Below are 15,717 nucleotides of genomic sequence, written 5' to 3' on the forward strand. Positions count from 1 at the left end.
TGTGGCAAGAATACTTCATGAGGAGTGCTGAGCTTCATATGGCATCCCACCAGAAGGTACCTATTGTCTGTTGCCCTACTGTTGATGGCGCTAAGTACTTAGTGAGTACTAAGTACTGGTGGGTAAGGCCTGATCCCCCCACTGTAAACTCCCTACCAGCCTTTTGTCTAATGGTTTCATTGATTTTATTTGGTGCCGCAATCAGTTACTTCATTAGAAATAATTACAGAATAGTAACTTTCTGTTATTCCATCTACTTTCATCAACCAGAATGCTTCTGTAAGAAAGAACTTTCAATACTAATGAGTGATTTCAATTATATTGAACTATAGTTTGTATAGGAACAGTTTTTACAATCAGACTATATGCTAAGTCTTCTTTCCTTTTACTTGTCACATTTCAATATAAAGCATTGGTCCCTGGGTCACTTCCAGTGATTTCCAGTGGGTTAGGATTCTTTTGGGTGAAAGGGGTCTTTTGTTCTCACTTCAGTTTTGTTTTTTTCTATGATGACTATGAATTCACAGATTTTTTAGCTTTCCAATGGTTATCATCAGTAGCTTTTTTTTTTTTTTTTATGTTTGTATTATTCCATCTTTCGCCAATGGGGGTCCCTCTGAGTTGGCTCCTGATACGTAGTCTTTACCTTCTTTTCTAGCCTAACAAGTTCCAGGGAGAAATTTTCAGTAAAAGAGTATGAAGCTGTCTATAATATAGGTTGAAATTTTAACAAACAGCAAGCAGGTCTACCATATGCATTTAAGAAAAGATCAATAAGAAATATACCAAATTATTATATTGGTTTTTCTGGATAATACAATTATAGGAAAATACTATCTCTTTATTTTTTCTTTACTGCTTTGTACTGTCCTGCACTCCAGATTTTCCACAATGAGAATTATTACTTTTATAAAAAATTAAGTCAAGATTTTAACAACCCCAACAGATTTCCTTTATTAGCAAGTTCCTTTAGTGCATTTAAAATAAGATTCAAATTATTTTAAAAGATACTTAGACATACCTTTTCAGAACTGTAAGTGGAATAATTGTACAATTATTAACTATCTCTCATATTTTCAAAGATCTTATAATGTAAAGAAAGAGGAAAAATAGATTTAAAAATTTAATTTTTTGAACAACCTCGAGGCTACAAAATTATAATAGATGCTCTTTTTCCTATCTGTCTTTATAGACCTTAAAATCTGTTTTCTTTAATAACAATTTGGAAACCAGTTAGTAGGTATATTTCTTATAGCACTTTAGTTAGGCCTCAACTTCTAGAAGTTCCTGGATCTGTGAGTATTCTTTCTACTGTCCTTAATCCTGCAAATTGACAGATTCAAAACAAATTAAAAAGAAGAAAAACAACAAAAGAAACTATTCCTTACTATAAATAATTTACTACATGTAAATTAGTTTCCTTCACTGTAGGGGATGATCATTTAGATTCGGCCTTAATGAGGGTCACTTTTACCTCAGTTTCACCAGGGGTGATCCTGGGCCTATGCAAGTGGGATTTAAAATTGTTTATCCAGAAAAAAATCATCCTGTATTTTCAAATGGATCGCACACTGGGTAAAACATAGAACATGGTCCTGTTGGGTGTGTGTGTGTGTGTGTATGTGTGTGTGTGTTTAATTAAGCTGTACTTAGGATAAATAATAGAGAAAGAAGTGTGAAAACTCACCTATGTAAGAGCTGGGGTGTGTGAGTGAGTGTGCGCATGTGTTTTGAAAGAAAAACTCCTTTTTCTCCCATAGACTGACAGTCTTGTACACCCTCTCCCTAAAGCCATGGAATAAAATTTCCCTTATGCCAAAACCAGGCTGAAATGGTCTTACTTTTCTCAGGCATTCTTCTGGAAATTTAAAACATCCCAAACTTTTTGGGAATGTCATTCAGAATTTCTGCCATTTCCTACCCAGAAAGTTTCCTCATGGTGTCATGTTAGCAACTTTAGTCATTGATAATCTCCTTATACTAACATGACTAATAAAAGCTATAATTATAAATATTGTGTTTATAAATCTGTGGATCCACAAGACAAATTCAGGAGTTAAGGTAGCAGCAGGAAACAGAAGGCACACTCAAAGGGTTTAACTGAAGAGGGTTTAAGAAATAAATCTTTAATATGTGCTTGATCCAAGTGTAGTTTAGACAGGAACAACCAAAGAACATTAACTTGTCTTCACTATTCTCAGAATCTTGGAGTAAATGTGAACGAAGAATATTTTACATAGAATTTTGGAAAGAAGTATTTATCTTCATCTAGACTGGTAGTCTGCTTCCAACTGTGACCATGAAGTTAAAAATGAGGAGGAAGAAGAAGAGGAGGGATGGGAGAGAGGGGAGAAAGGGCCATAAACAAGACTTGTTGAAAAATAACCTCTTCTTCAGTGCTGCACAGAGGAAATACCTCAGGTGCCACAGGTGACCAGATGATTCTGGTATATGAAACTCTGTTGCTTTTGCTTCAGTCTTGCTTTGCATAACTTGAAGTGTGTGCTCTCTGTAGTAGGAAAATTGATGGCCCTGCCCTTTCCGTAACTCAATGCCTTTGTTTGTGTTGGACCCCATAGACAAAACAGGCAAATGTCCCAGGCTCCTCTGATAACTCACAGATTTTCTTGGATATGGATTTGCCTTAATAGGCTTGGCAGTTTACAGGAACTGTGTGTTGTAAGTGATATTTATCCTACTTCTTTTGGCTTATTTATGAGCTCCATCAGTGTGGGTACTGGGTATAATGCTTCTGGGCCGTTTCAGTGCCAAGGCTTGATACATATTTGTTTAGCTAATGAAAGACCATGCTTTATATTCGTATTGTTTCCCCCTCAATATGAAGCACAATACTAGACAGTTAAGAGATGCTGGGTGAACATGAGTTTATTCAGTGATTCAAACGCTGTATGAGGTAACTAAAGTTAAAAATTTATTTCGGTATTCATCTTCTCAGTCTTGCCCCTGGAGATACTGGCTGTAAATATTGATGACAGGTGAGGCACACACTCCAGATGAAAAATTGCTACTGCCTTTCCTATACTGCTACTGGTACCACTCTAAATAATTTCAGTTCCCAATTTTTAATAAGACCCTGGCACTTTAATCCTTGAAATTACTAGTACTGAAGGCATGGTATGTACATATTTTTTCTTATTTAACTCTAGCAACATGATAATATAAGCACCAAACAGAACACATTGCTTTAATGTTGTCCCTTTGAGAAACGTTATGTTTTAGGGTAGAGAATCCGAAGCATGGAGTTTTATTTATTTGGGTCTTCTCTTTCAAAAGAAGCACTTTATGGAACTGACTCATTAGGAAATAATTTTAAAGGCAATAGGTAATTTTGAATGGTTAGATCTTATTCCTTTGGGTTTATCTGCTTTGGGATAGGAATCAAGAAAGAGAGGCTCTTCTGAGGCGGTGTCAGACCTATTAAGCCTTGACAACTTGGTGGAATCTGCCTGAGTAACTAGCAGCTTTGCCCCTTCAGAGAGGATCTTGGATTTCTTTGGGGTTGAAGCATGGGACATGCAAATTTAACAGAAAGGCAGGGACAATAGAAGTAGTGGCCAAGAAGGGTTCTCATCACTCCGTAATTCAGGGCCAGTGTCTTCAGGAGTTCAGGAAGAATACTGCACATTTTAAAGAGCAGCAAAGAGAGCAGGCATGAACAATGCACTAAACACCTTTCATTTCCAGAAATGGATTCTTGAAGTCCTATGTATATTAATACCGTTTCCCCGAAAATAAGACCTAGCTGGACAATCAGCTCTAATGCGTCTTTTGGGGCAAAAATTAATTCGGCTATGTCTTAGTTTCGGGGAAACACGGTATGTCCAAAGGTCAAAAAAGAATATTAGGAGAAATAAATCATTTTACCATTGCCAAATTCACTTTGTTCTAGGAACTGGGATATTTCATAATAAAAATTGAAGTAAAGGCCAAAAATGAAGCAACAGCAATTCTTTTTTTAGATGGATTCTACTCATCTTAATTCAGGCAATCAGTATGTTTTATTCAGGCCTGGTTCTATTTCTATCTTTAGTCAAGCTATGGAGTTTGAAGATAGCCTTTCATAGATGGCAAATTATTTCAGTTCCTTTAATAGTCATAAAAATGTAATAGTTCTAAAAGTTTTTTGGACTAAATGTCTATTCATTTCTTGTCTAATTAGTTACTGGCATCAAAATATTTTTGTACAACAAGGAAATATTTAGTAATGAAAATTACCTCTAATTGATCAGTTTGAGTAGACATACTTTTAAGTAATACTGATTTGCATTCAATTCCCATACAATATTCATCAAAGTATAAATGGATTAACCAACTATCATAAATATTTAATAAATATGGAAAGCACTTATAGGAGTAACGGTGCGACTTTTCCATTTTTCCATTTGCTTAATAAGCATCTACACGGTTCAATTCATATCTCGCACATTAATTTATACTAATGATGGTAATAATCTATAACTTAAAAATTAAGGGAATGTTTCTAATTTGAATATCATTTTCATTTTACCAGTTTACTCCAGACAGCAATATATCCGATTTGATATATTTTGGGTTGGGTGTGTATGATAATAAAACAAGATCATTTCTTTCTGATTCCTTGAACTCCTAAAGTCAGATCTCTTACCTATCACTCTGTTAACCCAGTCATGGGCCAAGTGACCAAACACTGGGTATAGTCAATAATATTCAAGTAACTTTTTTCCCTAACACAAACAACTCTGAAATGTTCCCACTAATGATCCTGAGTTGCTGTGGTGAACTTCCTATTACTAACCCCATCAAAAATCTATGGACAGCTATGACCCAAAAGTTGACTATCTGAAGTGTTAAAACAGACAACAAGCCTTTACGTTTTGACAACATGAATGTTACAGAAATATTTGTGACCCAAAAAGCTTGTAAGGTGTTGCCTTAAAATATGTTTTCTGATTGTTGACATTTTCTTTGTTAAAATGATATTTTATTTGTTAAAATGATTGACCAGATATGGAAAATAAAAGAAGAGTCATTCACAGACGTTAACTTGGGGCTTCATAAGCAGAGTACATGTGTGTGAGCACACGTATGTATAGCTTCCTGCACGCTTCTCTTGGCCGTCATTGATTTCCTCCTCCTCATTAAACGCTTATTGATTCCTGTCTTCCAGATGACACAGGCTGTCCTAGTAGCCAGTCAGTATCTCCTGTGAAGACGCCCTCAGATTCTGGAAACAGTCCTGTTGGCTTTCGCCCTGGGAGTGATGAAGACTTTACTAGAAAGAAAGGCACGATTGGAATGGTTGGTGAGGGAAGCATCCAGTCAGCTCGATATAAGAAGGAACCAAAGGCAGGCTTTGTAAAGCCAGGTAAATGCATTATATTCATGTTTTTATCAGAGTAATATGATGGGAGTCATTTCCCATTTGAAATGAAGCAGCTGTATATCGAGACAGGGAACACTATTGGACCCAGTTCCCAGAAACATCTTTTCTTTCTTTCTTTTTTTTTTTTTTTAAGGACATGGGGCAAAAAGTAGAATATTATATTTTCTGTACTGGTTGTTAACAATTGAGTAAGTATAGTGACATGTGCACATTATAAAGACATAGAAAAAGGAGCAAAGCTTAAAAATGTAGACTAGATTGTCTAACAGATATTTAAATTCTATCACAAATTCTAGCATAAATTATATTAGGAAATTACTTAGTACCATCTAAAGTGCTCACAAATTATGAAATGAGCAAGTTATATTGATGCAAATCTATAGGACTAGGCATACTTGCTAACCTAGTTGTTTTGTTTGTTTTTAAAGATTGAAACATGAATATGACATCGTATGTATATATACATATAAATCTTTAATAATTATAAAATATTAAAAGCTATGAGATGAAACGAAGATCATTATTGCAATGGATGAGATGCCATAAACATGAGCATCAGTGAAGGTCAATTCTCAGAATTTCCAATATATAAATAAATATTTTGTATCTCAGAAATATATACAGTAATGAGTAAAGAGAGTTTTACTAACACTGAAGTTATAACCTTAACATAAAAAGACATGAGCATTGGCATTGTGAGACAACCTCTATATTACATGATTTTCTTTAACATCCATAGTTATACTATACATATTTATGAGTAAAAAGACAGAGTAATGGCTTGCATGTATCCTCATTCCTTACATTTGTCTTCTAATTTTTGTTTGGTGGTGCCATTATTGGTCAAGGAGCTTTAGACAGCTTTATTTTGATGGAGCCAAGGCTTGGTCCTATGCCTTTTCCATTGGAAGATCCTGTGTCCTGTTCCATCTCTGTCCACTTTTGTTCTTCCTGAATAATTGATGTACACAGCATATCCTAATGGATTGTTCTTCATTTTGCTTTTAGTCAACCAAAGAGAATGTCATGTAGTCTCAGAGCAAAACTTAAACTGTGGGAAAGAGAAATCCCTTCTTTCCTAGGTGCCTGATAAATGTTAGTGATGATGAATTTGTTAATAGTCCTGTGCTTTGGAATCATATGTAAAAGAAAGGGAATGATACACAGTGGGGAAGACAGCATGTGAAAAAGAAAGGAGGATATTGTAAAAAGGATGCTGGGTCCCTTCAATACTTAAGACAGAGACAATGAGGTAGAGAGCGTCATGTAATTATTGACAAGAAATAAAACCATTGCTTTGTATACTGCATAGGAGGAAAAATAATGTCCCTTCTGCCCTTCTAAGTTCTTCTGGCTAGTCTAATAATCAAATTGACATGACACAGATTAACAGGAGAAAATGACCAAATTTATCACATGTGTACAAATGTGGGTTCACTAAGAATATAGGATCTCTGTACAAATGGGGGCAGTTGAGGCTTGTATTATATTCCCTTCTGGACTAAGGAGAGAGAGGCAGGGGTCTGGGACTTCAAAGGGAAAGTAGGCAATTCACAAGTAGATGAGAAAGAGCAAACATTTGGTTAACAAATTCTTGCTGGGCCACCTGGAAACCACGAAACACAGAGGGAAATCAAACAAACACACTTTGCAGGTTCCTCCCAGTCTATCACATTTAGTTTCTTACATTAAGATGTTAGCTCCCTTCCTTTAAGCAGGATTTTCTATCTGAATTCCTTTAGACAGATGAAGGGGAGGTAAGCGTCTTTTCTTGAGTCTTTCATTTCTTAAAAAAAAATCCAGCTTAAAATAATCACTATCCCAAAAGGCGTATTTTTGGGTGTCAAAGCTCTGCTTCCCTTTAGCATCCAGGGACAAGAACTGCTTCCCTCCCTCCCCCAAGTCAATTGTCCTTTATAAAAAATTGAGATATAATTCACATACCAAAACATGCACACTTTCAAAGTGTTTTTAGTATATTCAGGGGTTTTTAATGTATTCAAAAGATTCTGCAAATGTCACCACTGTCTAATTCCAGAACTTTTTTATCACCCCCAAAAAGAAACCCCATACCCCTTAGCATTCACTGCACTCTCCCTTTTTATGTAGCCCCTGCAGCCACTAACCTAGTCTCTGTCTCTATGGCTCTGCCTATTCTGGACACCTCATGTAAATGGAATCATACAATATGCAGTCTTTTGTGTTTGGCTTCTTTCACTTAGCGTAATGATTTCAAGGTTCATCAACGTAGCATGTATTAGTACTTCATTCTTTTTTATCACTCAGTAATATCCCATTGTATTGATATATCACATTTTTAAGTAGACTTTTTCTGTTTTTTCTTTTTTGGTGTGGTTTTTTTTTTTGAGCAGTTTTAGGTTACAGGAAAACTGAGTGGTGAATACGGAGTTCCCATGTACCCTCTCACCACTGCTGCTTCCAGCTTCTCCTGTTCTTAACATCTTGCCTTGGTTCGGTGATATACCACATTTTGTTTATCTATTCACAGTTGATGGGTGTTTGGGTTGTTTCTACTTTGGGGCTATTATGTATAATGGTGTGTGAACATTCATGTGCGGGATTTTGTGTGAACATGCTTTCAGTTCTCTTGGGTACATACCTAGGAAAGAAATTGCTGAGTTGTATGGTAACTCTATGTTTAACTCTTTGAGGAACTGCCAAACTGTTTTCCAAAATGGATGTTACCATTTCACATACCCACCAGCAATGTATGAGGGTTCTGATTTCTCCACATTCATTCTTGTTAACAGTTGTTATTGTTTATCTTTTTGATTGTAGCCATTCTAGAGAGTCTGAAGTGGTATTTCATTGTGCTTTTGATTTACATTTCCCTAATGACTAGTGATGATGAGTCTTTTCATGTGCTCATTGGCCATTTGTACATCTTCTTTAGAGAAACGTTCTCAATTTTCTTTTAACCTAGGAGTAATAACCAATAGAATGTGCTTCTCTAAAGTATGAAATATAAGTTTAAGAGTAGGATCCCTGTACTCCTAGCACACAGGGTCAGTATATATCAGGGGCTCAGTCAACACTTGTTGACCTCAACAGCAAAGGTAGACTATGGGATTGAGAGGATAAAATGGAGCTGGAAAGAAAGTCAGTTTCATGGATTACAAAGAAAAACGGATTTCATTGTGAAGGTATTGTAGGATTTTATGCAACCTGAAATTATTTCATTTTTGTTACCCAGCCCCCTGCCTCTTTCCAAAACCATTATACAGTGGTGACAACAAAAGAAAACAGTGAAACAAGAGACAAGTGTGGTACCGAAAGAGCTAACTAAGTTTAAAAGGGAGTTAAGATTATCATTGTCCTTCCTTGTTTCACAAATCATAATGAGAATAATTTTGTTAACATAAGACTTAAAACTTTATGTGTATGCACAGAATTCACACCTAGCCCATCCCTGATCCTACAGAAGGTACGCACTTGCTAAAGATCAGCCACGTGTCTTGCTGAGAATGTTTAAGCCCTTAGGTCTTCCTTCTTTCCTTCCTTCCTCCTTCCCTTTTTTCCTTTTTTGTCTCCTTTTTCTTCATGAAGAAAAAAGGGAAGGAGGAAGGAAGGAAAGAAGGAAGAAAGAACAGTTGTTAATGCTGTTTTGATTCTTGGATCCTTTGAGAATCATGAAGGCTATGGACCCATATCCCACAAAAATCCCCTATGCACAAAATATTGCGTACTGTTTCTGAGGTTCCATGGGTCTCCTTTAGCAGGATTATGAATCCTGGATTAATGACCCTTGCCCAGAGGCAGAGCCTGAAACACCACTTTTGTCAACTTCTTCTGATTGAGTCGTTCCATAGACGTACATATCACCTAAGTGGTCCTTACCTCGCGATCTTTTTATTTGTTTGCATTTAACCAAGGTCAAAGGGATCCCTCAAGTTTATTTCTTAGTTGCCTAAAATTCCTAATGTCATCATTGAAAACGTTGCTCGAGCTTTTGAATGGGACTCAATTCTGTGCAGTAAGCTCTTTGTAGTTAGAAAAATCTGCACCGTGACCTATAGCTCTCTGACCTTTCAGCAGAACAAACCTGTCAGTCTCATAAATATGAAGAGAGGAAATCCTGGAAATGAGTCCCTTGGATGGCTCCAAAATTTATGAAATGCAGAGACATAACCCGTTAAACCACAAGAAGACACTGCTGTCAGTTTAAAATGTTCCACCTTCTCCATAGCCCCAAGTGGCCATCTCTCCTCAGGCCACACTGATCTTCAGCTCCTAGCGCACGCTCTACTTTTTTTTTTTTTTAAATAAATTGACTCATTAGAACCAATACTACTGTATTAAAATAGCAGGCAATTAGTGTCTCTTAGACAGATGCTTGGGGGCCCTTGAACATTAAATAATCTAAGCCCATTTAATTTTAGGTCCTTTGTTCTAGATTCTGGAAACCTATTCACCTCAGAAAGGAGTTATTGAAATACCCCTTGATCATGTGCTAATAATGTTGACTGAGCATCTGATGCAGAAGGAAAAGGGAGATATGTCACAGGCTGCCAGGAAGGGCTTGGAAAGGTGAGCTAGGAAAGCCTGGCCCTTTCCAACAGGGCACCGTGGCACGCGCAGCATGAAAGCCCTTCCTTTCTCCAGGCAGGACTCTTTCTGGAACTTCTTAGAGGCAGTGAGCCTTCTGTCATGTTGGCTTCTGTCATTTAATGCCCATACACAATTAATTAAAAATTGCCACCAAAGAGCAAAAAGAAAACATCCCTACAGTTCTGTTGCATAATGGCTTTACGTTTTCATCTTTTCCTTTTATCTACAAGTCAGTTCAGCAAACATTGAAATTGAATCCCCAGAGCCTAATGTGGTGCCAGTCACAAAGTGGCAGTCCAATAAATACTTAACTGAGAAATAAGCTGTACACTTTGTACAAGGAATTGTGTTTAGTATTGGAGGCAGCATTGGCAAGATGTGGCAAAGATTACCTCAATGTCACCCTGCTCTTCGGGAGCTTATCTTTTAAGGGAGAATACTGTATGGTAAATCTGGCCCACAGTACAGATCGAAAGGAAAGCAATGAAGGTATTCCAACTAGGAACTTGTTGAGGGATCTGCTCGGAACCTTCCTTCTCCCAGGTGCTCCTCCTATATTTATTTTGTAGTCAGTTTTCCTGATGAGGTTGGTTGCATTTTTGTTTTTTTGTTTTTTGTTTTCCCAACAAGGAAAGGCCTAGTGGGATTACTGTTAGTACATCAAATGACATTCCTGGACCTCCTTTAATGCTTGATTTACTACTTGGGGAATACTGTATCTTAAACCAAGGAAGAAAGAGACCCAGTGTCATTGTTTTACAAATACAAGTACTAAATCCTTTCTCCACAAGGCTTGTTGGAGAACTGAGGAAACAATTATACAATTTAATAATTAGAAAATGTGAAAGTGAAACAAACCAAACACCTGAGATTAGAAGACAGGTTAAGAGCAAATGGCTGGGGTCAGAATCATTTCAAAGAAATCCACATTTAGAAACTGAAATGTTGAAATCTGCATTTGAAAGATGTCACCTCATTCCATCAGCATTCAAACTAAGTTAGTATTCCCTGTCATCAGATACCACCCAGGCGATTGAAATTGGAGACCTGGCCAGGTGAACTATAATAACCTCACAACAATAACAGAGGATTGGTTACTTAAAAAAAAAAATAAAAAAAAAATATCCCACATTCACAGGCATTTGCTAGAAAACCCAGAAGGCACCAACTAGGTTAGTGACTAATCAACACTGGTTCTTTAATAGATAGAGGTTCTCTGCACACAGCCCATCGCCTATAGATGTTCCTGTACTTATCACAAGCATCGCTTTCACTTCAAAGTTCTCTGAAACGAGAGCTACACAACTTACCTGGGGAAGCCATCCTTACAATAACTTGAGCTACCTAGAGGAGAGTTAAAAGATTAGATTTAACACAGCTTCTCCCCAGATTACCTAACTTGTCCTATCTTGGGGAAAAAAGTGTGTGTGTGGGGGGGGTGGGGGTGGGGATGGAGGCGGGGACACTTTCTAACAACTGGACTCTCAAGTCTAGCATACTAGATTCAAATCTTTATACCACCACTTTATAACTGTGTCCTCTTCAGCTACTTGTTTTCGTCTTGAAAGTTTGTGGTTAGCATCTGTAAAATGGGTTCTGGTGAAGATTAAATAGACTAATGAATGTAAAGGGCCTAACGTTGGACCTGGCACAAAGTAATTCCTCAGTAAATGTTTATAATGGTCATTTGTAGCTCTTAAAATAGATATGTCACAAACTCCATGCACTATATTTACAAGAAGACCCTTAAAACTCTCACACAGAACTTAGGTTTATTTGTAACAAAATTCTATAATAACATGTCATGTTATCCTGGTTTCTATAGAACAGGAATGTTTGCTGTAGGAAGACACTCACCAGAGTACAGATTGACAGCTGATGGCTTCACAGTGAGGAAAGAGATGGGAAAATACGAAAGAGCAGACAAAAGAGCATTCAAAAGCATATGTATTTAAATGCTTTGTAGTATTTAGTGCAGTAATTAATGTTCTAGAAACAGATTGAGTCATTGTTATGGGGGAGTTGGCAGAAAATTATGTGTATGAGAGCAGAAAAATGTCTTAAGCATTTTAGAAATATTTTCATAGCGTGGAAAAAAATTAAAACTGTAGTGCCAAAAGAGAAGGTTTTAGTTATATGGAAACTTTTTGCATTCTTGGCAAGGCGTTATTTTTCTAATAGCTTATAGTTACAATCAAAGGTGTTGCAGCAGCAAGGCCCATCCTCAAATAAAGGCTGTAACCTATTTTAGAGACAGAAAGCCTTATGAAAATATCTGGAAGGCTATATTAGATGTAGTTGTGGGCTTTGTTAACATTTTGAAATTGGATTTAAAAATATTTTAGCTAATATTTATTGAGCACTGACTGTCCTAGGCAAAAATTCAAGGCCTTCACTCATTTTATGCTAACATCAGTGCTAGAAAGGGATATTTTTCCCCGTTTTACAGATGGGGTAACTGAGGCACAGAGAGGTTAAGTAACTCATCCAAGGTCACACAGCTTGTAAATGGATTTTAAACAGGGTAGTCTTGCGCCTTCAAAGGATTGATTTTAATTGCAGTACAGGAGTATGACAATTGAGAAAGATGTGTTGATATAAGACAAGGATTATTTTTCTTCAAAGTTTGTAGAATCTAAACATTTTTTACTAATTTTTATAAATTAGCTGATACCGTCCATATGTAGATTATGCTGGCTGTTGCTGATAACAAAATCCATAAACCTCAGGGTAACTTCAGTGAAATACAGAAAGTTGAACACATACGGCTGTTTAGATGCAGATTAATGAAATAAGCCATGAGGATGTGAACATCAAAGGAACGTTAGGCTCGTCAGTGTTTTCCACTTCATCGTGAACTGGTCCTTTCTCTAATTGTCACAATATTTTATGTGCTGCCCTGTATATCATGAATACTTTCGCAAACAGAGATCATTAGACTGTGTCAACATAAACCAGAGCTTTTGCATTAATACTGAAATGGATCTCTGAAACTTTCTTTCACCCTGAGAGAAAGAATGCTCACCCCGGATACAGCAGAGGATGTTTTGTGGTAGATGATTGCATCATCTGTCACATCTCCCCAGCAGAGATCCGACCAGGAAAATAAAGTTTAACTGCGATGAGTGGACACAAGTGTTTATCTTGATGGCAGAGTTACATATTTACTCTCATGCCTTTCTCCTGCCTGTGCTTTACATGATACACTCAGTCAATGTAATGCTGTCAAATGGTCTGCTAATGGTTTTTCCCTTAGAATGAGTGAATTATAATACTCATCTCCCCAAAGGTGACTGCCATCTGAATCCCAGGTCCACTAGGATTTAGTGCGTGTACAGTGTTGTAGCCACTGGTTTGGGAGCCTGCCAAATGCTTGCTATATTCTCTAATGAGTTGAGAACGAAGCACTATAGGTCTCTCACACATTGCAGATGCTCCAGCAGACCACACACCCACTGTTGGACATGTTTATTGACTGCCAGCGTAAGAGAAATAAGCCTGGAAACTTCTTTTACACACAGACTTATAAACCAAGAACTGTCAATAAAGCAGATACGTGATTTTATTTTCCTAATTGAGGAGGAATGTTTATTGAGGAGACTGTTTGCATGGAAAGGTATGGGCATAGTTAAGGAGACCCAACAAGGTGTGCTGAAATACTTGGTGCTGGCAACAGCTTGGATCCATTTCCACATCATGAAGGGGCAACAGGAGGGTCAAGTTACCCAGAATCCAGACGGAGAGAACTCCCAGGTTATGTGAAGAAACTGGGCCATTTCCCTAAAAAGAAAGGAGCCAGAGGGATAAATACCCTGACCTCTCTGTGTGCCTTGTCCGTATAATTTGTTGTGTGGCATTTTGGTGTACTGCAGGCTTATTGACAAAAAGCTACGTGTTGAACAACACGGTCTGTTCGTTTTGGTCATTCAGTGGGTTAAAGTCTTTTACCTCCTAAGCCTGTGTCTGAAAGCAGCCAAGGGGAAGCAGGAAGCTGTGTGAATACAGGTTGTGGTTAAGTGAGGTAACGCTGCAGGAACCGGGCTTCAGTGGATTTACATTCCAAGATGCACAGTCTAGAATGTTTGTTTCATTGAAAGGAAGGCGATAGCTATGTAAGAGTCTAGAGGAAGGGAGCCCTCATTCACCACATGCAAGGTTTCTGCTAAACCTAGGTTTGAATCCCAGCTGTACATTGACTAGTTTGCCTTCATTCATTCAACAAATATTTACTAAGCATTTACTCTGTGCTGGCATCGATGTTCCAGGCATTAAGGGTAGAGGAGTGAAACAACAGACAAGTGTTCTCATGGACGCTGCCTTTAACACGGCGAAATGACTGATACACAAGCAGACAAACAAGGTAAGTTCAGATAGTGACAAGTAGCCCAAGCTAATGCTGTGTAGACAGTGACTGGGGATGGGGCAGGGGCGTGTCTGGCGAGATGACCTTTAAGCTGAGAACTTAGCCGTACTTGTTCACACTATGGGTTGGTTGTGTTTGGGGCGAGGGTGTAGGGCAGTAAGTTAGGAAGGGAAGAGTTGTAGCAGGTGAGGTCTGTATTATTAGAGTAATGGAAAGCCATCGGAGGGTTTAGGAAGAGAGACATAATTTAATTTATATATCTGGGATCCTTTTGGCTATCTGGAGCTCAGATTATCAGTAGGCGGTAGAAGTGGGGAAAGGGGATCAAATATATGGTGGTGGAAGGAGAACTGACTCTGGGTGGTGAGCACACAATGTGATATATAGGTGATGTGTTATAGAAATGTACACTTGAAACCTATATAATTTTACTAACCATTGTCACTAGAATAAATTTAATAAAAAGAAAAAGAGATGAAACTGGAAGCAGGTAGACTAAATTTAGATTGCTTCGCCTAGGAAGGGGATAGTGAAAAAAAGGAAAAAATATATGGATACAGTGCATATGACAGAATATAATGTTTTGTTTTATTTGCTATTTCAAGTAAATCTCTAGATATCTGAATGAAATAGTCAATATTTGATGGGTTTTTGTTATTTTAATTAAACATACTTATTTATATTCTATAAGTAGTTTAGAAACATCAGTTCTGTTGTTCATAGTTAATATAAAACATTTCATTCAGTCTTTCTCATCCCTAGAGTAATTTTTCAACTCATCTGTCTTTTCCAGAGCAAATCATCTTCACTTCCACCCAACCTGTTTGATAGAAAGCAGTTTTGAATCCTTGTCTGGTGCTCTCAGTGGACGTTTTTTTCCAGACAAATACTGTGAGGGTATGAATTAAGTTTCTGTAAAAAGAGACCCAAAATACAGACATGAAAACTAGGCAGACGTTTGTCTCTTGCAAAATAGCACATAGGTATTTGGGTGATTCAGGCTGACAAGCAGCTATGTCAGGTTGTCTGTCATCTACCAGGCAGAAGGAAGGGGAAAGAGACCAGGGGACACTCAGCCAGTCATTTTAAAGTCAGGACACAGAAGTGGCACATGTCATTTCCAATTATATTGCAGGACGTCTTAATCAAGTGAGAACCTGTTATTATGGAAGGAGGGGAGAATGGAGGTGGACATTGGAGGATAACTAGCAGGTTGTGACAACATCCACGGTAGCATGGGGACAGCTGGCTTTTCTGTTTTCCTGTACATGTATATGAGTATCCTTCACTGCAAAGCTACTCAGTTCCTGAGTTCAATTAGCGAGGGATATGGGTGTTTGTGATCTCTACAACTTAACTATTGACTATATTGCTATTTAAAGTGATCTCTAAAAGGCTGGTG

The 15,717-nt window shown here is 37.6% G+C and overlaps 1 protein-coding gene across 32 annotated transcripts in view; it reads left to right on the forward strand.

The window, feature by feature from the left end:
- SYBU (syntabulin) overlaps positions 1–15,717 on the forward strand; it is a 108,842-nt gene that overhangs the window by 58,532 nt on the left and 34,593 nt on the right. For 31 of the 32 annotated variants that reach the window (XM_074316744.2, XM_019750576.3, XM_074316743.2 and 28 more), the window contains one exon: positions 5,168–5,365. The exons of the other annotated variant lie outside the window; for it this stretch is intronic. In XM_074316744.2, coding sequence (XP_074172845.2) covers positions 5,168–5,365 — 198 coding nt within the window. The remainder of the gene's footprint in view (positions 1–5,167; positions 5,366–15,717) is intronic. 32 annotated transcript variants of the gene reach the window in all.

Source organism: Rhinolophus sinicus, chromosome 6, assembly GCF_057876585.1.
Source record: "Rhinolophus sinicus isolate RSI-liver-muscle chromosome 6, RSI-T2T, whole genome shotgun sequence".
In the NCBI taxonomy this organism is placed as follows: domain Eukaryota; kingdom Metazoa; phylum Chordata; class Mammalia; order Chiroptera; family Rhinolophidae; genus Rhinolophus; species Rhinolophus sinicus.